This window comes from Argentina silus, assembly GCF_951799395.1.
Source record: "Argentina silus genome assembly, chromosome: 1".
Lineage (NCBI taxonomy): Eukaryota > Metazoa > Chordata > Actinopteri > Argentiniformes > Argentinidae > Argentina > Argentina silus.
In genome coordinates this window covers 539,478-563,124 of record NC_139655.1, presented here as the reverse complement: position 1 = coordinate 563,124, position 23,647 = coordinate 539,478, and the positions used below count along the sequence as shown (strand labels likewise).

At 42.2% G+C, this 23,647-nt stretch overlaps 2 protein-coding genes across 2 annotated transcripts; both read right to left on the bottom strand.

Moving 5' to 3' along the window:
* Window positions 1–4,744: 4,744 nt before the first annotated feature.
* LOC310811582 (uncharacterized protein) lies at window positions 4,745–12,911 on the bottom strand (the record flags this gene model as incomplete). Its single annotated transcript, XM_083679785.1, has 6 exons — window positions 12,778–12,911; window positions 11,363–11,570; window positions 9,713–9,952; window positions 9,372–9,460; window positions 5,043–5,153; window positions 4,745–4,873 (listed from the first exon to the last, which is right to left on the bottom strand). The coding sequence occupies exons 2-6, from the start codon at window positions 11,541–11,543 to the stop codon at window positions 4,745–4,747; spliced, it is 750 nt and encodes a 249-aa protein (XP_083535911.1). The 5' UTR covers window positions 11,544–11,570; window positions 12,778–12,911.
* Window positions 12,912–14,873: 1,962 nt separating this feature from the next.
* LOC310803585 (uncharacterized protein) lies at window positions 14,874–23,335 on the bottom strand. The gene is made up of 3 exons (XM_083668424.1): window positions 23,198–23,335; window positions 21,652–22,040; window positions 14,874–18,183 (listed from the first exon to the last, which is right to left on the bottom strand). The coding sequence occupies exons 2-3, from the start codon at window positions 22,010–22,012 to the stop codon at window positions 16,736–16,738; spliced, it is 1,809 nt and encodes a 602-aa protein (XP_083524550.1). The 5' UTR covers window positions 22,013–22,040; window positions 23,198–23,335; the 3' UTR covers window positions 14,874–16,735.
* Window positions 23,336–23,647: the final 312 nt, after the last annotated feature.

Sequence of the window (23,647 nt, the reverse complement as noted above, 5' to 3'; positions counted from 1 at the left end):
ATCTACTCCACCCATAACCGCTACACATTCTTCCTCCCAGGGAGTTTTTCCTTGCCACTGTGCCCTATATTTTTCTCCCCTCTAGGGACTTGGCTTGGCTTGGCTTGGCTTGGGCGGTCTATGGTTCGCTGTTACATCATATTGTTTGTATTGTATTTATTGTTTATAGTTTAGTCGGTGAAATCGTGGAGGGGACTATTATTTGGTCTGTGGGTGAATGATGGGTCTTGCCATAGAGACTTACAGTGCACTGGTCGCACTGTTATACAGCAGTGCAATGACACTCACCACTATACAACAAAGACTTACCATCCGTCTCTTCAATCTCCACTTCTACTCCGTCCTCTTGTTTCACCATCACTCCCTCCTCCTTAATTTCTTCTTCTCTGTCTTCTTCTTTCATCATCACTCCATTCTCCTCTACATCTTCTTCCTCCAGCTTCAATGCCACCATCTCTGGACCCCACTGTGTGCTCTTCAGGGCTGGAGAACCACAGCCAGATCCGGGGGACTCTGTGGACTCTGGTTCATACATGGTTACATGGGCTGAAGAGGACCTGCAGTTAGAAACAAAGGAGGCACAAACAGTATAGGGTCAATTATAAATTACACTCAAACAATTCACAGTAATCCCATCTAGACTGATGGGACATGTACTGCAAATACAATCATCTATGGATTACTGACTGCATTTGTTTGTAATGAATAATTACGTATTAGCTTGTAGTCACTAACAGAGCTCCACCTATGAACAGCCACAGCTCTGGACCGACCATTGTAGCTATCAAATGAAAAGTCACACCAGAAAATCAATACGCCGCCCATCGATTTCAGTGGCATTACAACCTTCTTTTATAGTAACTGGCTACTTGTAGAGGCACTTTTACTGTTTTGTATAAATAAAAGTACCATGAGCCCCGTTTCGTATTAAATGTGTCTGGCTAAACTAGTAGCTGTCCAATCTTCTATGCTAGCTTTCGTCCTCAATGCCAAACTTAATAAATACTGGACACTCAAACTAAGTTCCTTCTCATACAATCATGTAACTAATAGATTCCCTGGAAATGAACTTGAAAACAATGTATGGATTTATTGTTTTGTTGAACAGTCGTGACTGGTGTGAGGCTGACCGGTCGTCTGTCCCGTTGTAACCATGGTAACTTGTTTGACGAGGCTACTTGTTATCAGATCAGTTGGACGGAGCCGCTGTCTGTCTTCAGGCAACGGTCAACTTTATGCCATCAACTCAACTCAAGGTTCGTTGACAGTAACTTCCACAATAAACATTTATATCAGCGTTAGACATGTAACGCAATAAGCATTAATGTACACAGACAGTAGCAGTTTGTATTGCTCGTTTAAAAGCTGTTATTGTTACACTAGTTAGCTTAGCTCTATTAACGACAAACAGTACTTTAAGGTACAAATTGAGCTTCACAACTGGTTTGTAACACCGGACCTTCCCGTCGGCAGACCTGTTCGGGACCGAACCATCGTAGCGGGTAGGACAGCTTGCTGTGTCTCTATTTTGAACCTAGCTCAGGGTTAGCTAGCTAGCTCTCTACTTCATTCATCAATTATTCATCAACTCCTACCGTTAGTTCGGCGTTATTGAAGGTAGTGTCGCTGTCCCAGTCTCTGTAATAAGTGAATATATAGGATACTCCTGGTCCAAATAAAACGTATCAAGGCTTCATTCAATAATTCTATAATGTAGTGAGATCGCAGCAGACAAGAGAAGAGAAATGGTCAAAACAGACCCAGAGTGAAAACTCTCCGAAGCGCGCCAGGTGTTTACGTCATCACACCGCGCTTCATCGAATATCCGCCGGACGTTCAGACTAAGGACACGCCCACAGCGGTCTTCATCTGCCTCATGTTAATGAGAAGTAGTCTATTTTTGTCTACCTCTTGTGATTGCTTTTTTTTGTGTTTCAATAAACTTTCTAGAATGCCTGTAGTGTCGTTAATGAAATACGTTTCGGTAATTGTTGTCTAACAACTACAATATCATAAAACGACACTTGTCCTGCAACCACAAAATGCTAGGTGGCTAACCGTGACGTAGGATTCATTGGCAGTTTTGTGGTTGCAGGAGGTTTCTAGACGTGTCATCTATTGGGTCCCCATCCTTTTGTCATCCATCGATTTCTAGGCCACCATTACATTGTAAAGTAAAGTACCCCATTACTCCTCTGCACATTGTGAAGGCAGCACTCGTTTTCATGTTGGCACTCTGGTTGTCAAATCTTTCGTAATTCTCTGACTACCTCAACTACTCAGTGAAATTAAGCCTAGGCTTAAAACATACATGACCAAAGATCATTTCTCATTTCCACATCAGAATACACAGTAGGTTCATCAACTGATAGGAAAACATGTATCAACACATTTTATTTATTAACTGACAGCCTTAGTAATCAGTGAGGGCGCCTCCCTGTCTTCCTGAGGCAGGTGGTTGTCAACAAGGGTGAAACAGAAACGAACATAGCAAAGATAAATAAAACACAGATATAATAAGGAGTGTTTTTATTGCATGCTTTGTTTAATCATCGTCACACTTGTTTTCTGAATTGCACTCTGGCGTGTAGCACCTCACTGGCACCAACAAATACATATTCTACATCTAGAACTGAAATGTCTTTTATTGGAGGTATATCTTCAGATAAACAGTCTGCTCGTACACATAGCAGAGGTCTTGTCATTACTCTGGGTGATACACATGGGGCCCATAATCTGCAGGCATTATTGTCCAACCACTGTAGCAGAGCCATTGACACACAGCAAATAGGTAGAAACACTCAGATGCACATACTGTATCTACGGAAACACAGTGACATGTATAATAATAATAATAATAATAACAATAATAATAACAATAATAATAATAATAATAATAATAACATGACCAATCATTCTATTACTGTCATCATCAGTTATTGAACAACAGCCACTTGACAAAAGTGCTGATCTCATAGAATATCATTAATTGTATCAATAACGCGTCCGCGGCCAGTTACAGTATAAAGGTCCCTCAGGGTCCGAAGGCAGTATTGTTCCATACAAGGGAGACCCCTAGGATCGAGAGGTTCTATGGTAAATTTAAAGACAATATAAGGGTTTGTAATCCCACACCTAGGGAAGAGATCACAGGAAAACAGATGGTCCTAGAACATTTGGAGAAGGCAGTAAAGAGGGGTGAGGTCAGATTGAGGGGTTGCTAGAGGTGAAGAGAACAAAGGATCAAAGCGGGAGGAAACAGGATAGAATAATTAAAGTTAGTGTAATTAAGTAATAAACAAAGTTGAAAACAAACAAAACAAAAGGCTTTTGAAAACAGCCGGGGTGTCAGAAAGGCCTGATCAGACAAACTGACGCCAGCCAGGTGGGCGGCGCACACCTTGATGACGAAATGTAGATCTTGAATGTTATTGGTGTATGTAGACAGGAAACAGAAATACGTTGAATAGAAGGCGTTAACCTGTGTGAAGTCTATAAAGACAGGTGACTGAGGAGATAACGGGATCAGCTTTGCAAACCTGAACGGCTACATATTCTGCGGGAATAAAGTCTTTGAATGAATCAACAGCTCTGGTTAACGGTATTTTATTTCAAAGTATTATAACTTAAATTCTACGACAGTTCAACTGGTAAAGCCTTAAGCCTGGGTTACACAAAGAAACTTGGATTTTTTACCTGCCTGCAATAAAGAATTAAACAATTAGTAATTAATAAAATTAGTATTAATTAGTAATTCTTACTAAATAAAGAAATGCAATATCCAATCGTTGTACAGATGAAAGTCACATGACTCTTAATCGAACATATCTGTGTTCTCTGAGCTCCATCTAGCTCCATTAAGACTTAAAAATAAAAGCAGGAGTTAAAACATGAATGGAAAGTGATGGGATCACAATATTTTCTCTTAATTTTGCTGAAATAAGGACAAATTACCCAACAGAAAGTATATACAATTTTGAAATGTACTTATTGGTGCAATTACATTTTACATATGCCTATTATATTATTTGTATAAACTGGATTGTACAGACACATTAATCTTTGGTATCACTCTCCTTGGCAACACTTTGAGAAAATGGATCAGATGAGTTTGAGTCAAAAGCAAATGTTGGTAAAAGCTATTTACTCTGGCCTCAAAGTGCCCTATATGCACTGTGTAGGACTCAGGTAATGGACTGTGCTGTGTAGGACACAGGTAATGGACTGTACTGTGTAGAACACAGGTAATGGACTGTGCTGTGTAGGACTCAGGTAATGGACTGTACTGTGTAGAACACAGGTAATGGACTGTACTGTGTAGGACACAGGTAATGGACTGTGCTGTGTAGAACACAGGTAATGGACTGTACTGTGTAGGACTCAGGTAATGGACTGTGCTGTGTAGGACTCAGGTAATGGACTGTACTGTGTAGGACACAGGTAATGGACTGTACTGTGTAGGACACAGGTAATGGACTGTACTGTGTAGAACACAGGTAATGGACTGTGCTGTGTAGGACTCAGGTAATGGACTGTGCTGTGTAGAACACAGGTAATGGACTGTGCTGTGTAGAACACAGGTAATGGACTGTACTGTGTAGGACTCAGGTAATGGACTGTACTGTGTAGGACACAGGTAATGGACTGTACTGTGTAGGACACAGGTAATGGACTGTACTGTGTAGGACTCAGGTAATGGACTGTACTGTGTAGAACACAGGTAATGGACTGTACTGTGTAGGACTCAGGTAATGGACTGTGCTGTGTAGGACACAGGTAATGGACTGTACTGTGTAGGACACAGGTAATGGACTGTACTGTGTAGAACACAGGTAATGGACTGTGCTGTGTAGGACTCAGGTAATGGACTGTGCTGTGTAGAACACAGGTAATGGACTGTGCTGTGTAGAACACAGGTAATGGACTGTACTGTGTAGGACTCAGGTAATGGACTGTACTGTGTAGGACACAGGTAATGGACTGTACTGTGTAGGACACAGGTAATGGACTGTACTGTGTAGGACTCAGGTAATGGACTGTACTGTGTAGAACACAGGTAATGGACTGTACTGTGTAGGACTCAGGTAATGGACTGTGCTGTGTAGGACACAGGTAATGGACTGTACTGTGTAGGACACAGGTAATGGACTGTGCTGTGTAGGACACAGGTAATGGACTGTACACAAAATATTTTCCAAGGCTAAACATGATTTGTACTGCCACTGTACTCAACATCACTTCTAGAATACAAATCAAGTGAGTTTCAACCACAAGGCGTGTCATACAAATAATTCTTGGCCCGATAGCCAAATGATAAAGGCTACAGCAGGCTAGCTAGCTAATCATCAGCTTCCCCAAACATATGAATGTCTTGCTTCCTTCAACACTTACACATGCAGGACAGCAAAAATGATGCTGGAGAAGGCTGTCTTTACTGTATGAACCTTCTAGGACAGCTGGCCTGGGAGACGTCACATCTAGCCCATGGTGAAGTTAAGTTGTTGTTGTTGTTGTTGTTGGTGTGTGTGTGTGTGTGTGTGTGTGTGTGTGTGTGTGTGTGTGTGTACCTGCATATGGGAGCTCGGAGCATGGGACATCTAGAATGTATTTTAGAAACATATATATCCACCAGGCTACTACCCAACTATTCTGTACTATACTACCCAACTATACTGTAATATACTACCTACCTATTCTGTACTATACTACCAACTTATACTGTACTATACTACCAAACTATACTATACTACCCAACTATACTACCAAACTATACTGTACTATACTACCTACCTGTACTATACTGTAGGCATTGATCATTGTTAAACCTTTGTTTATACTGTACAGGGGTGTCCCACTGAGACCAAGGTCACCTTTTCAGGGAGCCCTGCTTACATTAAAATACATTACATAAAAATGACATTGCATTACTGTATTGAATTTGCCTAAAACAAACAATACATCAAATAATACCAATATATTAGCCTACGTTTAAACAATTACAATAAATACAACAATGAAGTATCTATAAAATATATATAGATTATCTATCTATAATCAATCAAGACACATACATTACTCAGATGACAGATCCTTTATCAAGGTCTTAAACAGACCGATAGTCACAAGACAATATAGTTTGGGTACGTTTTGAAGGTTATTCCAGGTATTCAGGGCACAAAAACGAAAGGCCGATACACCAAAAATCAAATGAAATCAATTTTTTCACAAAATTTAAAGGCTTATATATATATATATATATATATATATATATATATACATACACACCCAGCTCAACATAAAGTATACCTTTACATTGTCAAAATGGTAACAGGAAATCTATTGATTAGGAAACAGTGATACAATGTTGCCCTATTATTCTTTGACAAAGTGAAAATGCTACAGTGTTGTGGGAGAGAAAACACTTCATCAATGATGGAATGAATCTGTCCCAAGTCTGCCGCCCACTGTCTTGCATATTCATGAGAGTGTTGAGTTACCTGACAGTTCAGTTAGCCAGGTATACCACTCTGTGAGGGGAGACAGATTTCTCACCTGTCATTAATTATATTCTTATTATCAATATAACCATACAGAGATTTTACTTTGATTGTTAAAGCCATACAACATTACAATAACATACAACAATAAACTTCAATCAGTATAACCATGTCATGTAACGGTACAAATCAAGATAGTCAGTCAGTTTTATATAAATTATATCTACATATAACAATTCTGGTGCCGTGACCCGGATGTCTGACACCCACTTGGACCAGGAGTCGCTGCCCAAAACTAAAGGTAAGGGACTTTTGCTTTTCCCTGTTAGGAAAAAAAGTGTTGGTGGTGAGTGTTATAGTACGGGTTAGTACTCTGGTCTGAAATAGGGTAGATGGTAGTAGATCTATGGAGGCAGGTTGCCTCCTAGGTAAGGGCCGTGGCACGGGACAGAGTTCCCAGGTAAAAGTTATAAAGTCTTCCTTAAGGATGTGCACGCGGGAATTGGGTCCCCTGGTATTCAGCAGTCTGTGAGCTCACAAGAGATAAAAGATTCTCTCTAGTTTTTCTGTATGAATGCATGTGTTAACTATTGTTGTTGACTATTGTTGTTGGATTTTTAGTTGTAAGTGTGTTAGTACACCGTTTGTTTGTCGAGAAACGTGCGTGTGTAGAAAAAGATACCTTGGTCGTCTTGCACATACAGAGAAAAACGTTTTCTTGTCTTGGTATTGTATGTATGTATTTGTGTGTTCACACCTATTCATGAACAGTCTGTTATTAGACAACAGCATCACGGAAACTCACATTTTTGTTGGACTGGACTGCGTTTGGGCATCCAGCCAGCGAGGTTCTAAAATCTTAGTTTTCCAGGTATACCACATGACACAACCATTTTCACCCCTCTGGAGGGGGCCTTTAACCTTCTCTCCAGGTATCTCGGCAAAGGCAAGGCTATGTCTTCTCTCTTTTCAGAGTGGCAGAGTAACTCAGACTGGATGACCTGGTGAAGCCAGGCCTCTCCAGCCTGTCTCCTGATGTGTGGCTCTTGTAAGGCTTCTTTAAGAGGCTCACTCATGTAAACTCTCCTCTGTGTGTATGCTCTGATGTTTCCTTAGATTTTGTGCCCGACTGAAACTCTTCCCACACTGGCAGCAGTGGTATGGTTTCTCTCCTGTGTGAATGAGCTGATGCCTCTTTAGATCTCCTGCCCAATTGAAACTCCTCCTACACTGGGAGCAGTGGTATGGTTTCTCTCCTGTGTGTATTCTCTGATGTGTCCTTAGATTTTGTGCCCGATTGAAACTCTTCTCACACTGGGAGCAGTTGTATGGTTTCTCTCCTGTGTGTATTATCTGATGTGCCTTTAGATCTCCTCCCTGATTGAAACTCTTCTCACACTGGGAGCAGTGGTATGGCCTCTCTCCTGTGTGTATTCTCAGATGTTTTTTTAGGGCTCCTGTCTGATTGAAACTCTTCCCACACTGGGAGCAGTGGTATGGCCTCTCTCCTGTGTGCATTCTCTGGTGTTTCTTTAGAGCTCCAGCCTCATTGAAATTCTTTCCACACTGGGAACAGTGGTGTGGTTTCTCTCCTGTGTGTATTCTCTGATGTTTTTTTAGGGCTCCTGCCTCATTGAAACTCTTCCCACACTGTGAACAGTGATGTGGCCTCTCTCCTGTGTGTATTCTCTGATGTTTCTTTAGGGCTCCTGCCTCATTAAAACTCTTCCCACATAGGGAGCAGTGGTAGGGTTTCTCTCCTGTGTGTATTCTCTGATGTTTTGTTAGGTTCCCTGGATCACTGAAACCCTTCCCACACTGGGAACAGAGGTATGGTTTCTCTCCTGTGTGAATAAGCTGATGCCTCTTCAAGGCTCCTGCCTGATTGAAACCCTTCCCACACAGTGAGCAATGGTGTGGCCTCTCTCCTGTGTTAGTTTGTGGGTGCGATTTAAGGTGAGTTGGACAAATGAAACTCTCACTGCAATCTAAACAGGGACGGGGCCTGCAGGTGTGACTTCTCAAATCCTCTGGCTCGTAGAAACTACTGAAGCAGTCCATGCAGTGGTGATTCTTGCGTCTTGACCTCCTCTGTCTGTGTTGTTTATGGTTTCCTGATGTGGTGGAGCTGGGCTCGGTGTCTGAGTCTGGGTTGGAGCTCTCTCCTGTAAGTATAGGAACAGGGTTAGAAACACTGGGTTCCAATCTGCTTCCACTAAACAGTGGTGCCAGCACAAAACCATGTTCAAAGACCAGAGAAGAGGTTTCCCAGACACAGATTAATCCTACTCCTGGACTAGTAAACATTGGCAATGGAGATTCTTCATTAAACATGGTCTATAGTCCAGGACTAGGTTTAATCTGGGTGTTGAAAACTAAAGACAGCCACAGCAGACCACTGTATGTATGTGGGGTCCGAGGCTCTCCTGTTGGCTACCGAGAGGATTCACTGCTACGGGATAAAGTCATCCTATGGGTGGTCTTGATGTTATCCGATACCTCATTGTGAACCTGGCATCTACAATTCCACCCACAAAGGGCGGAGGCAATTCGTTTTGCAGGTGTGCATCATCAATCCCAATTGCTAAACGAATTGCCTCCACCCTTTCTGGGCGCTGCGCTGTGTTACATCATGGGGTAGGTATTCTTCTTAAATGGCCGGATTAAAGTTGTATATGTTGCGATCAGAAAATTCTTTCTGGATAGTATGGAAGTAGTAGAGGACTTTAGGTTCACAAACCCCACATATGGACAGTTGTGAGGTAGAGTAGAGGACCCCACATTGCGATCAGAAAATTATTTCTGGGGCACTTAGTGGCGTAGCACACTAATGCGCTTACCATGTAATCGCAAGGTTCCTGGTTCGATTCCGACCCTCGACCTATCTCGCATGTCATCCCTCCTCTCTCTCCCATCCTTCCTGTCAATCTCTACTGTCTCTGTCCCAATAAAGCAGAAATGCCCTAAAAACATATTTAAAAAAAACAAAACAAAAAAAACAAATATTTCTGGATAATATGGAAGTAGTAGAGTAAACCCCATATGTGGACAGTTGTGAGGTTCACTTTGCTAGAATAAAGAGTGGTTTATCAATCCCACACAAGGGGAGAGACCAGGACTGTCAGACTATGCCGGTACTGACTGACTTACAGTGCACTGGTAGCAGTGTTATACAGCAGTGCAATGACACTCACCACTATACAACAAAGACTTACCATCCGTCTCTTCAATCTCCACTTCTACTTCTATGACCTCTTCTTTCACCATCACTCCCTCCTCCTTAATTTCTTCTCCTTCGTCCTCTTCTTTCACCATCACACCCTTCTCCTCTACATCTTCTTCCTCCAGCTTCACTGCCACCATCTCTGGACCCCACTGTGTGCTTTTTTGGGCTGGAGAACCACAGCCAGAACCCGGGGACTCTGTGACCTCTCGTCTTGGGTTGGAGCTCTCTCCTGTAATAACAACATACAGCGCCTTCAGTAAGTATTCACCCCTGTGGACTTTTTCCACATTTTGTTGTGTTACAACCTGACTTTAAAATAAATTTAATTCATGTTTTTTTGTTACTGATCTCCACAAAATATCCTATGATTGTGGAATTATAAAAGTGGAAATTATTATTTTTTGTTTACTAATTAATTAAAAATGTAAAGCTGAAATGTCTTGAGTCAGTAAGTATTCACCCCCTTTGCTATGACACTCCTAAAATTAGCTCAAATGCAAACATTTCTTCAACAAGTCACTCAGTAAGAATTGAATTGAGTCCAACTGAGCGCAAGAATAATAGTTCATGTGATTTCAGAATTAATATATTTTGTTTTTATAGGGTCTCTGGTTTGCATAGGAATCAATTACACACTGTGAAAGCTTCCTAAAATAGGCGTCATATTGATGGGATAGGAGATAATCCAATGGGATTTTTTTATTTTTTCTCTTGTTTTGAATACGGCTAGCGCTTGCAAAACATTTTATGGTGTCTCACTCATTGTTTAAGAAAAGGTACAATAACATCAAGCTCTACAGTATTGTGAGTTTTTAGGGTACTTCTTCAAACAATTTAGTGATATTTTGAACAAGGAAAATGGGGTCCAAGAAGTGCTTCCTTGGGTTAAGTGATGCTTAACCTCGTCCCCTCGCTGTTGTGCATAGTGCACATAAGTCTGGAATAACAACGACTCAAACCCGGCCTTCACAGGAGTGAACTTAGGGCAGTTTCTTAAAGAACTTTACTCTAACAGACATTTGAATCTTAATTTGGAGCAGATATTTAACAGAGTTTTGGGGAAACGTGGTTCCATAAAAAACCCATGGAGATTTTATTGCTGTGCCGTTACCAAACTTTAAATGCACAGATCTTAAAGTAAATGTTTTGTTTTGTAATTTAGAAGTAGTCCTTGTGCATGGAGTTGTATGGTTGTATGGCTATCAAGGGTTTTTCATTGGAATTGCCCCTGGAATTACCCCTTACTGAGAGGCCAAGTTTAACGTGTTGGTCTACCAGACCTTCCAAGCATACTGGGCGAAGTGTCTGGGAACAAGATGAAGTGATGCCAGGAGAACCAGCACCTCTCTGAGGCTGCAGAGTGCTATGAATGAAGACTGAGGAGAGGTTTCCCAGACACAGATTAAGCCTGGATTAATAAACATTGTTGATGGTCAATTTCTTTTTTTAATCAGGGTTTTGAAAAACAGCCCAGATAGGAGTGGTATATGAATCCCACACAATAGTAGAGACCAGGACTGTCAGACTATGCAGGTACTGACTGACTTACAGTGCACTGGTATCACTGATTATACAGCAGTGCAAAGACAATGACACTAACTACTATACAACTACACTAACTACTAAAACAAAGACTAACCATCTGTCTCACTGTCTTTTATATCCACTTCTCCTTTCTCTTCTTTCATCATCACTCCATTCTCCTCCACATCTTCTTCCTCCAGCTTCACTGCCACCATCTCTGGACCCCACTGTGTGCTTTTCAGGGCTGGAGAACCACAGCCAGATCCGGGGGACTCTGTGGACTCTGGTTCATACATGGTTGCTGCTCTGGGGAGGACCTGCAGCTAGAAATAAAGGAGGCACAAACAGTATAGGGTCAATTATAAATTACACTCAAACAATTCACAGTAATCACATCTAGACTGACGGGACATGTACTGCAAATACAATCCTCTATGGATTACTGACTGCATTTGTTTGTAATGAATAATTACGTATTAGCTTGTAGTCACTAACAGAGCTCCACCTATGAACAGCCACAGCTCTGGAACGACCATTGTAGCTATCAAATAAACATTTACACCAGAAAGTACACGTATGGTCCTCTGTGGCTCAGTTGGTAGAGCTAACAGCGCTTCGGTTGGGGGTTCGTTACCCGCTGGGACCATCTATACTGACACGGATGCACTCATTGGATAAAAGCGTCAGCTAAATGGCATATATAAATCAATTCGGCACCCATTGGTTTCAGTGGCATTACAACCTTCTTTACAAACTATCAAAAATCAGTTAATACCGTTGGCTTTTATAGTAACTGGCTACTTGTAGAGGCACTTTTACTGTTTTGTATAAATAAAAGTACCATGAGCCCCGTTTCGTATTAAATGTGTCTGGCTAAACTAGTAGCTGTCCAATCTTCTATGCTAGCTTTCGTCCTCAATGCCAAACTTAATAAATACTGGACACTCAAACTAAGTTCCTTCTCATACAATCATGTAACTAATAGATTCCCTGGAAATGAACTTGAAAACAATGTATGGATTTATTGTTTTGTTGAACAGTCGTGACTGGTGTGAGGCTGACCGGTCGTCTGTCCCGTTGTAACCATGGTAACTTGTTTGACGAGGCTACTTGTTATCAGATCAGTTGGACGGAGCCGCTGTCTGTCTTCAGGCAACGGTCAACTTTATGCCATCAACTCAACTCAAGGTTCGTTGACAGTAACTTCCACAATAAACATTTATATCAGCGTTAGACATGTAACGCAATAAGCATTAATGTACACAGACAGTAGCAGTTTGTATTGCTCGTTTAAAAGCTGTTATTGTTACACTAGTTAGCTTAGCTCTATTAACGACAAACAGTACTTTAAGGTACAAATTGAGCTTCACAACTGGTTTGATGAACTACCGGACCTTCCCGTCGGCAGACCTGTTCGGGACCGAACCATCGTAGCGGGTAGGACAGCTTGCTGTGTCTCTATTTTGAACCTAGCTCAGGGTTAGCTAGCTAGCTCTCTACTTCATTCATCAATTATTCATCAACTCCTACCGTTAGTTCGGCGACTCCGTTGTTACTGAAGCGAGTGTCGCTGTCCTAGTCGCTTTTTCATTGGAATAAGTGAATATATTGGATAATTCTAAATAAAACGTATCAAGGGTTTATTCAATCACACTATAATGTAGTGAGATCGCAGCAGACAAGACAAGAGAAATGGTCAAAACAGACCCAGAGTGAAAAGTCATCGACATGCGCCAGGTGTTTACGTCATCACACCGCGCCTCATTGAATATCCACGGAACGTTCAGATTAAGGACACGCCCATTTTGGGTGAAAACACAGCGGTCTTCATCTGCCTCATATTAATGAGAAGTAGCCTATTTTTGTCTACCTCTTGTGATTGCTTTTTTTGCATCCTGGGGGAAGCTCTGAGAGAACAATGGTCCTGCAGTTAGAAGTTTTACGTCTTTGTCTCCTGGGGACAGACTGAACCTATGAAAAGACACTAATTTGTATTTTCATCTTGTCCTGTCATCAATTTGTGTAGGGTGGCTCTGGATTTACGGTTATTGCGCTACAGGCAGTAAATATAATGTGTCTACTAGTTAGGCTTGTTGCCCTATGACCCGATCACGGGGTGTATAATTAGGCTATTACCCTCTGGCCTGATCCCAGGGTCATATCCTGGGGCAGGGGCACAATCTAGTCAATGAGTCTACATACAAGATATGACCGTCGCAGATAAATACAGGATACTCTCTATGACCGCCACAGACATCGCCACTGCTAAGGGGGTTATTTGTCTGGAACGTTTTAACACTTGAGGGAAGAATCACATAATACAATTAGTAATTGAACATATGTTAACACATTTAAAGATCATAATCGACTATTATTGCACATACTGGTTTTTCCATTACAAACCACAAAATGCTAGCTGGCTAACCGTGACGTAGAACTCATTGGCAGTTTTGTCTCCCAGGAGTATTAGTGGTTGCAGGAAGTTTCTAGACGTGTCGTCTCTGTGGAAGTCTATTGGGTCCCCACCCCTTTGTCTTTTCTATGGGAATTGTAATTTCCACCCTTGATTTCTAGGCCATCATTACACTGTACAGTAAAGTATCCCATTACTCCTCACCTCCACCTGTGAAGTCAGCACTTGTTTTCATGTTGGCACTCTGGTTGTCAATGACTACCACCTAACCCTAACACTCTGGTTGTCAATGACTACCACCTAACCCTAACACTCTGGTTGTCAATGACGACCACCTCAACTACTCGGTTAATCAACTAGAAGGAAAACACGTATCAACACATTTTATTAGAGTGTACTCAAACCTTATTAGTGTACTCAAACCTTATTAGAGTACTCAAACCTTATTAGAGTGTACTCAAAAAGAGTGTACAGGAGCCTCCCTGTCTTCCTGAGGTAGAAGGTTATCAACAAGGGTGAAACCGAAATTAACATAGCACGTATACACTCACTCGGCACTTTATTAGGAACACCTGTACACCTTCTCATGGTGGAGGTGGTGGAACACCTGTACACCTTCTCATGGTGGAGGTGGTGGAACACCTGTACACCTTCTCATGGTGGAGGTGGTGTAATGGTGTGGGAAATGTTTTCTTGGCACACTTTGGGCCCGTTAATACCAATCAATCATCGCTTGAAAACCACAGCCTATTTGAGTATTGTTGTTGACCATGTGCATCCCTTCATGGCCACAATTTACCCATCTTCTAATGGCTACTTCCAACATGATAATGCACCATTTCACAAAGCAAAAATCGTGTCAAACTGGTTTCATGAACATGACAGTGGCGTTCCCAGTCACCGGATCTGAATCCAATAGAACACCTTTGGGCTGTGGTAGAACAGGAGATTCACAGCTTGAAAGTGCACCTGAAAAATCATGGCATCATGGACCAGAATCTCAAAGGAATGTTTCCAACATCTTGTGGAATCAATGCCACGACGAATTGAGGCTGTTTTGAGAGCGAAGGTATTAGTATAGTGTTGTAATAAAGAGCATAGGGAGTGTAAATAAAATGGGGATATAATATGAATTGTTCTTCTATTTTGGAGTGTTTTTATTGCATGCTTTGTTTACATTTTACACTGTTTAATAACTTTTGTCACACTTATTTTCTGAATTGCACTATGGGGTGTAGCACCTCACTGGCAGTAAACAATAGTCTACATCTTAAACTGAAGTGTTTACTGAGGTTTATCTCAGTAGAAACACATTTTGTCACAGGTAGACAGATATTATTGTCCATTCACTGTGGATGAGATGCCCTCCTGCCTTCCTGAGGTAGATGGTTATCAACAAGGTGAAACATAAATCAATATAGCACATAGAAACATACAGATATAATATGGATCTTTTTAATGAACAGAAACAGGTTGGTTCTGGACTCTATATTTCTATCTGCAATGCAGTGACATGTATAATAATAATAATAATAATAATAATATGACCAATCATTCTGTTACTGTCATCATCAGTTATTGAACAACAGCCACTTGACATCATCAATATCCTCCTCATTAGTGAGGAATGCATGTGATGAAATAGAGTGTTCTATCCACAATGTGTCCATAGTTTGAGTGGTCAGTTACAGTATAAAGGTCCAACAGGGTCCGAAGGCGCTATTGTTCCATACAAGGGAGACCCCTAGGATTGAGAGGTTCAACTGGTAAAGCCTTATACACTGAGAACAATTAAAGGTTAGAGAGGCACAGACAGTGAAACATACTGTATATATCCACCAGGCTGTATTTGGTTATTAACCATAGATGTATTGTACTATACTACCTACCTATACTGTACTATACTAGCTAACTATGCTGCACTATACTACCTAACTAAAGTCAAGACCACTTGGCCAGTCAAGACCACCATTTCCACTTTTTGGCCCTGAAAAACTCCCAAGTTGCTATGGCAGTATGTTTTGAGTCATTGTTTTACTGTACGATGTAGCGCCATCCAGTAATTTGGAGGCATTTGCTTGCACTCGTGCAGACAAAATGTTTCTGTACACTTCAGAATACATTCTGCTACTGCCGTCAACAGTTACAATCATGAATTAAGACAAGTTAGCTAGTTCTAGTGGCAGCCATACATGCCCAAACCTAACACCCCCTGCACCATGTTTCGCAGAGGAGGTGGTACACTGGATCTTGGGCAGATCCTTTTTTCTCCAAACTTTCCTCTTGCAATCACTCTGATCTCTGATAATATTCATCTTATTGGTCCACAAGACCTTTTTACAGACCTCTGCAGGATTTTTAGGTACTTTTTTTTAGCAAACTGTAGCCTAACCATCCATTTTTAGGAAAACTAGTGGTTTGCACCTTGCAGTGAAGCATCTGTAGTTCGGCTGGTGATGTATTCTGAGGATGGTAGTCTCTGACACATTCATGCCCACCTCCTGGAGAGTGTTCCTAACCTGTGGGACAGTTGTTTTGGAGTTTTTCTTAATTATGGTGAGCATTCCATTCGCGAATGCTGATCTCACCCAGTGATTTTGTTTCTTTTTAATGAGGTTCCAAACGGTTGATTTTGGCAAGCCTAAGGTTTTGGTTATGTTTCTGGAGGGTTTTCAGATTTTTCAGCCTAATACTGGCTTCCTTTACTTTCATTGATGCCTTTTTGGTCCTCATGTTGACAGACACCAATAGCAAACTCCAAAGGCAAATGCAAAGCCTAGAATCAATCCTACACATTGAGAACTTTCTTATGATGTGAAGGAACACACCTGATGTTACCAGAAACACCTGTCAAACCAATTATCCCATTACTTTTGGGTACCCTAAAATAGGGGGACTGAATAAAACGTGTTGTGGAGTGTGGAGCCAAAAGAAGAAAAAATGCTTCACTATCCCATTACTTATGCAAGGCAATGTATTCTGAATGAAGAGAGTTAAGGTGGAAGGTTAACCACTCTATACAGTTTTGGTGGAAATATATCTATAATATACATCATACCATATATATATCATAATCTACCCTTTAAGAGGCTCATTTAGAGACAATTCTCCTGTGTGTATTCTCTGATGTGTCCTTAAGTTTTGCGCCCGAACAAAGCTCTTCCCACACTGAGAGCAGTGGTATGGTTTCTCTCCTGTATGTTTTCTCTGGTGTATAGTAAGGTGTACTGCCTGATTAAAACTCTTCCCACACTGGGAGCAGGTGTATGGTTTCTCTCCTGTGTGTATTCTCTGATGTGTCCTTAGAGTTTGTGCCAAATTGAAACTCTTCCCACACTGGCAACAGTGGTATGGTCTTTCTCCAGTGTGTATTCTCTGATGCTTCTTTAGGTCTCCAGACTCATTGAAACTCTTCCCGCACTGGGAGCAGTGGTATGGTTTTTCTCCAGTGTGTATTCTCTGATGCTTCTTTAGGGCTCCTGCCTGACTGAAACTTTTCCCACACTGGGAACAGTGGTATGGTTTCTCTCCTGTGTGTACTCTTTGATGTGTCTTGAGAGCTCCTGCATCATTAAAACTCTTCTCACACTGGGAGCAGTGGTACGGCCTCTCTCCTGTGTGTATTCTCAGGTGTGTCTTTAGTGCCCCTGCATGATGAAAACTCTTCCCACACTGGGAGCAGTTGTATGGTTTCTCTCCTGTGTGTCTTTTCTGATGCATCTTTAGGTTCCCTGCATCATTGAAATTCTTCCCACACTGGGAGCAGGTGTATGGTTTCTCTGCTGTGTGTATTATCTGATGTCTCCTTAGAGTTTCTGCACGTCCGAAACGCTTCCCACACTGGGAGCAGTGGTGTGGTTTCTCTTTTGTGTGTATTATCTGGTGTATAGTTAGGTGTGCTGACTGATTGAAACTCTTCCCACACTGGGAGCAGGTGTATGGTTTCTCTCCTGTGTGTAGTCGCTGGTGTATAGTTAAGTGTACTGCCTGATTAAAACTCCTCCCACAATGGGAACAGATGTAAGGTTTCTCTCCTGTGTGTAGTCTCTTATGTACAGTTAAGGTTTCTACCCTGTTGAAACTCTTCCCACACTGGGAACAGTGGTATGGTTTCTCTCCTGTGTGTATTCTCTGATGCTTCTTTAGGTCTCCTGCTAGATTGAAACTCTTCCCACACTGGGAGCAGTGGTGTGGCCTTTCTCCTGTGTGAATGCGCTGATGTGCCTTTAGGTGGTATTTGTGATGAAAACTCTTCCCACACTGAGGGCAAGGGTGACTCTTCTCTCCTATGTGAGTCTGTGGGTGTAGTTTAAGGTGAGTTGGACAAATAAAACTCTCACTGCAATCTAAACAGGGACGGGGTCTGCAAGTGTGACTTCTCAAATCCTCTGGCTCATAGAAACTACTGAAGCAATTGATGCAGTGGTGTTTTTTCCATCTTGAGCTCCTCTGTCTCTGTTGTTTATGGTTTCCTGATGTGGTGGAGCTGGGCTCGCTGTCTGAGTCTGGGTGGGACCTCTCGCCTGTAGGAATAGGAACATATACAGGGTTACAAACACCATGAGAGCAATAACAGGCTCAAATGTTAATTGTGCAAAACAGTGAGTAAAGTTGCACAAAATCATAATAATAATAATCATCAATAATCATTTAAATAGATAAGATGGTTGATAATGCAGCCAGAGGTTTCATACTGCAAAACCTTTGATGGTGTCTGCCATCATAGATGGTAGATAATCCAGTGGTAGTTTAGAATACATTGACGTTGTCTGTCTGGTTTCTCAAACACATTGTTAAAGTATAGGTACAATAAAAGCATGCTGTAGAGCAGGGCTCCCAATAAAGATAACATTTTATATCAATAATTTTCATTGTACTGCTTGTGGGCTAGCAATCTGTTTTGCTGTCATTCTGCTTACAACGAGTGCAACTCGTGTCTCTCAGAGGCCGCTTTGCCACTTCTCAGGAGAACATTGGCTCCAGTCTGAGTCGGTAATAGCTGTAACTAAATATTTCTGACCATAATTTGTAGAGGAATAAACGGTTAAATATATGGTTAAATCATAACGATGTGAGCAGAGTTGTGTTTTATCCAACTCCTTGTATGTGTGGTGGATCCAGGAACAACTGTAGGATTATGCGTGTCTCCAACAACCGTTGCCGTCCCGGGGGGTGAGCGGGCGCTGGTGGGTTTGGCTTGTCTGGGGCCTCTGCTGTAGGCCCTTCCAGTGCAGGCGTACGGCCCAGTACCGTGCGGGCTGGGATGGTCGCGTTTATGGCTCTGGCCGTCTCGCGCTCTTGCTGCTGCCCCCCCACCCCCCTAATGTTCCTCTGGTGGGCCGGCTGGTGACATAGTAGACGCAGGGCGGCGGTCCCTTAGATGGGCCGGGGCCTCAGGCGACCTGCTTCATGCTGATTCTCTCCTACAGATTTTGGTTTTCAACAACCTCTAATCTTGTGTCTTGTGTCCACTCCGCCCTATATCACCTCCCCCTGTCTCCCGGCAATAGGCCCTGTACTGAAGCCCCGGACTAGCCCTCCGACGAGCAGGTTAGATCCTCAGCCTAAAGGGTCTTACCCTAATACGATTCATATTCAAGGTAGCTTAAGAGGGAGCCTACTCCGATACCAACAGCCTCCAGGCTGGGGGCTTCCAAGTGTAAACTCTCTCCAGAGAGGACTTGGTCGTGGATCCTCCTGGTTTCCACACCAGATTGCTTAGGCCCGCTTTTCCCCTTCACAGGCCCGCTTCTCTCTCTCGTTGTTGTACTCTCCCGTCGCTTCCTGATTGTACTAGGTTTGGGACTAGGATCAAGAATGAGGCCCCCCGGTGGGGTCACCTCCCTTTCACCTCGCTGGTGTTGCCTTGGTGAGGTCACTTTCTTCTCTCACTGGCGTTGCCTTGGTGAGGTCCAAAGGCGTCTTTTCCGTACCGGTGTAGGTATCCCCAGGGGTGGTGTTGTCTCATCCACCCCATCACCATCTCTCATATCCCACTCCTGGACAATGATGAGGTCCATCCAGATATTAAAATCATATCCCACTCCTGGACAACGATGAGGTCCATGCAGATATTAAAATCATATCCCACTCCTGGACAACGATGAGGTCCATCCAGATATTAAAGCAGGTCGAGGGACATCCAGATTTTTGACCCCCCCCCCCCCCCCCAGGGTCCTACCAGGAGGATGCCCTTCACTATGGACCCCTGAACTCTTGCACCACACTACACCTCATTCCACATTAGCTTACTGTTCTGCACCTGATCTGCCAGAGGAGGATGCCCCAGGAGTCTGGGTCTTCTCAAGGTTTCTTCCTCCCAGGGAGTTTTTCCTTGCCACTGTGCCCAATATTTTTCTTTTTTGCTTGGCTTGCTATTTGGGGGGGGTCTATGGTTCGCTGTTCATGATCATATTGTCTGTATTGTATTTATTGTTAATGTTGTTTTCCACCACTGATTAAATTGGAGAGGGGATTATGATTCGGTCTCTATCCGTTAGTATGTCACAAGCTTTCTCTCCGACACCACTGGGACAATTCTGGGTGAATGATAGGTCTTGCCAGAAAGATAGGACATTCATGAAATTACACTGATTGGCCCAATTTTGACAAAACCGTGGTGAAAGATGCACCTTGCCATAGAGATTGTTTAGGAGTTTAGAGGTGATGTCATTAAACACGTCATAATAGGATGCAAAGTGGAATGAATAATATTTTGTATCACTTTGAGTGAAGACTTGTGTAACCTTGGTGGCCAGTCGCATTTGTAACAAAATAATTTGCATGTGCACATATTTTATTTTCGCTAAGGAATTTGGGAATAATATTTTGAGAATCCAACGCAAAGCTGTAGAAGTAAGACTGATGGAAATATTAGCTGGGCAAATATTTTGTTTAAGCCTACTGGTGAAATATGTGTTTGAAGTAAAGGCGTCTTATATCAATACAGAGTTAGTACTATAGTAGCCCTAAACCTAATGGCGCCCACATTATTTTTCTTTTTGGTCACAGAAGGTGATCATACCAGGAGAAAAGCTCTCCCTGTGCACAACGGGGACACAGCACTGTAGAACAGAGACAACCAGAGTGTCATAGTAAAAGTTTATGAATAAACGTCTTGCTTCATTCACAGGTTTCTCCATCACTCTCCTAATATAGAGTGACAGCAGGTTTACTGTGCTATAGGTTAGTAGTGTTCTTGTTGTGAAGCACTTTGGGCCAATAGTTGATGTAAAAAGTACTACAGAAATACATTTGGTTGATTATGCACATCTCCAACAATTTCACAGTAAGCCTACTGTCATTAAGGTGAACACATGACTTCTCTTTGATTCTGCATTAATAGTCTAGCCCACATCATCCAACCTGTCACTCATCTGTTATGCAGGAGTATACAACAGTGTTGTCATAATTGGTGCTTTTGTGTTAGCCGTGTGAAATATTATTCTATTAAAACATTGCATTCAAAGACATATTTACTGTAGCTAGACTTATTTCTTATTCCAGGCCTTGATGTTGAAAGTGTGGCTCTCCCAGTGAAATTGATTTGCCAAAGTCCCTAATATTATCCCTAATAAAACAAATTGTGAAGACAATTACTGTCTTGTCGGTTTTTAGGGTATTTTATAAACTATTTACTGATAATGAGGAAAATGGGGTTCAAGAAGTGCTTCCTTAGGTTTAGTGATGCCAGGAGAACCAGCACATCTCTGAGAGCTATGAATGAAGACTGAGGAGAGGTTTCCCAGACACAGATTAATCCTACTCCTGGACCAGTAAACATTGGCAATGGAGATTGTTCATTAAACATGGTCTACAGTCCAGGACCATTCACTATTAATCTGGGTCTGGGAAACTAGGCCTGATAGATCAATCCCACACAAGGAGACCAGGACTGTCAGACTATGCAGGTACTGACTGACTTACAGTGCACTGGTAGCAGTGTTATACAGCAGTGCAATGACACTCACCACTATACAACAAAGACTTACCATCCGTCTCACTGTCTTTCATCTCCATTTCTCCTCCGTCCTCTTGTTTCACCATCACCCCCTTCTCATTAATTTCTTCTCCTCCGTCTTCTTCTTTCACAACCACACCGTTCTGCACTACATCTTCTCCTCCATCCTCTTCTTTCACTATCACACCATTCTCCTTAATTTCCTCTTCTCTCTCTTCTTCTTTCACCATCACTCCATTCTCCTCCACTTCTTCTTTCATCATCACTCCATTCTCCTCTACATCTTCTTCCTCCAGCTTCACTGCCACCATCTCTGGACACCACTCTGTGCTCTTCAGGGCTGGAGAACCACAGCCAGATCCAGGGGACTCTGTGGACTCTGGTTCATACATGGTTACATGGGCTGAAGAGGACCTGCAGCTAGAAACAAAGGAGGCACAACAGTATAGGGTCAATTATAATTTACACTCAAACAATTCACAGTAATTTCATGTAGACTGACGGGACATGTACTGCAATTGCAATCCTCTATGGATTACTGACTGCATTTGTTTGTAATGAATAATTAGCTTATAATCACTAACGGAGCTCCACCTATGAACAGCCACAGCTCTGGACCGACCATTGTAGCTATCAAAAGAAAAGACACAAGAAAATCAATTCGGCACCCATTGGTTTTTAGTGGCATTACAACCTTCTTTACAAACTATCAAAACTCAGTTAATACCGTTGGCTTTTATAGTAACTGGCTACTTGTAGAGGCACTTTTACTGTTTTGTATAAATAAAAGTACCATGAGCCCCGTTTCGTATTAAATGTGTCTGGCTAAACTAGTAGCTGTCCAATCTTCTATGCTAGCTTTCGTCCTCAATGCCAAACTTAATAAATACTGGACACTCAAACTAAGTTCCTTCTCATACAATCATGTAACTAATAGATTCCCTGGAAATGAACTTGAAAACAATGTATGGATTTATTGTTTTGTTGAACAGTCGTGACTGGTGTGAGGCTGACCGGTCGTCTGTCCCGTTGTAACCATGGTAACTTGTTTGACGAGGCTACTTGTTATCAGATCAGTTGGACGGAGCCGCTGTCTGTCTTCAGGCAACGGTCAACTTTATGCCATCAACTCAACTCAAGGTTCGTTGACAGTAACTTCCACAATAAACATTTATATCAGCGTTAGACATTGAGTCTCACTTTTGTTAACTGAACACTTTCAAAGTGCTGATTGTTACTTTCGATTACAGTTGGAACACAATGTAACCCAATAAACATGATTGTACACAGACAGTAGCAGTTTGTATTGCTCGTTTAAACAGCTGTTATTGTTATACTCCTTAACTTAGCTCAATTAGCTTAGGTTAGCACACTGTCCATGAGCAACAGTACTTTAAGGTACAAGTTTAGCTTCACAACTGGTTTGATTGCCCTACCGGACCTTACCGTCGGCAGACCTGTTCGGGACCGAACCATCGTAGCGGGTAGGACAGCTTGCTGTGTCTCTATTTTGAACCTAGCTCAGGGTTAGCTAGCTAGCTCTCTACTTCATTCATCAATTATTCATCAACTCCTACCGTTAGTTCGCTAGTGTCGCTGTCCCAGTCTCTGTAAGTGAAAATATAGGATATTCTTGGTCCAAATAAACGTATGAAGCCTTCATTTAACCATACTATAATGAAGTAGTAGTGAGATCGTCGACAAGACAACAGAACGTCCCATGGATATTCGATGAGGCGCAGGGTGATGACGTTTTACTGACGCGTTTCGGTGAGTTTTCAATCTGTGTCATGTTTTGACAATTTTGCCTCCTCTTGTCTTGTCTGCGACCTCACAAGGTAGGCTTTGGGGCACTAACTATTCACAGCAAATACTGATAACAGTTTTGAAGTAAGCTGACTGTTATTACCTACAGTGATAACAATGTGTAGCTCCAGGTAACTAGGCTTTCCTTCCGCTGCTTTGTTCGCTGGCATAGACAGCTGTTCATCAGTCAGGCCCGGTAGGGCAGTGACCAGAACAGGCTC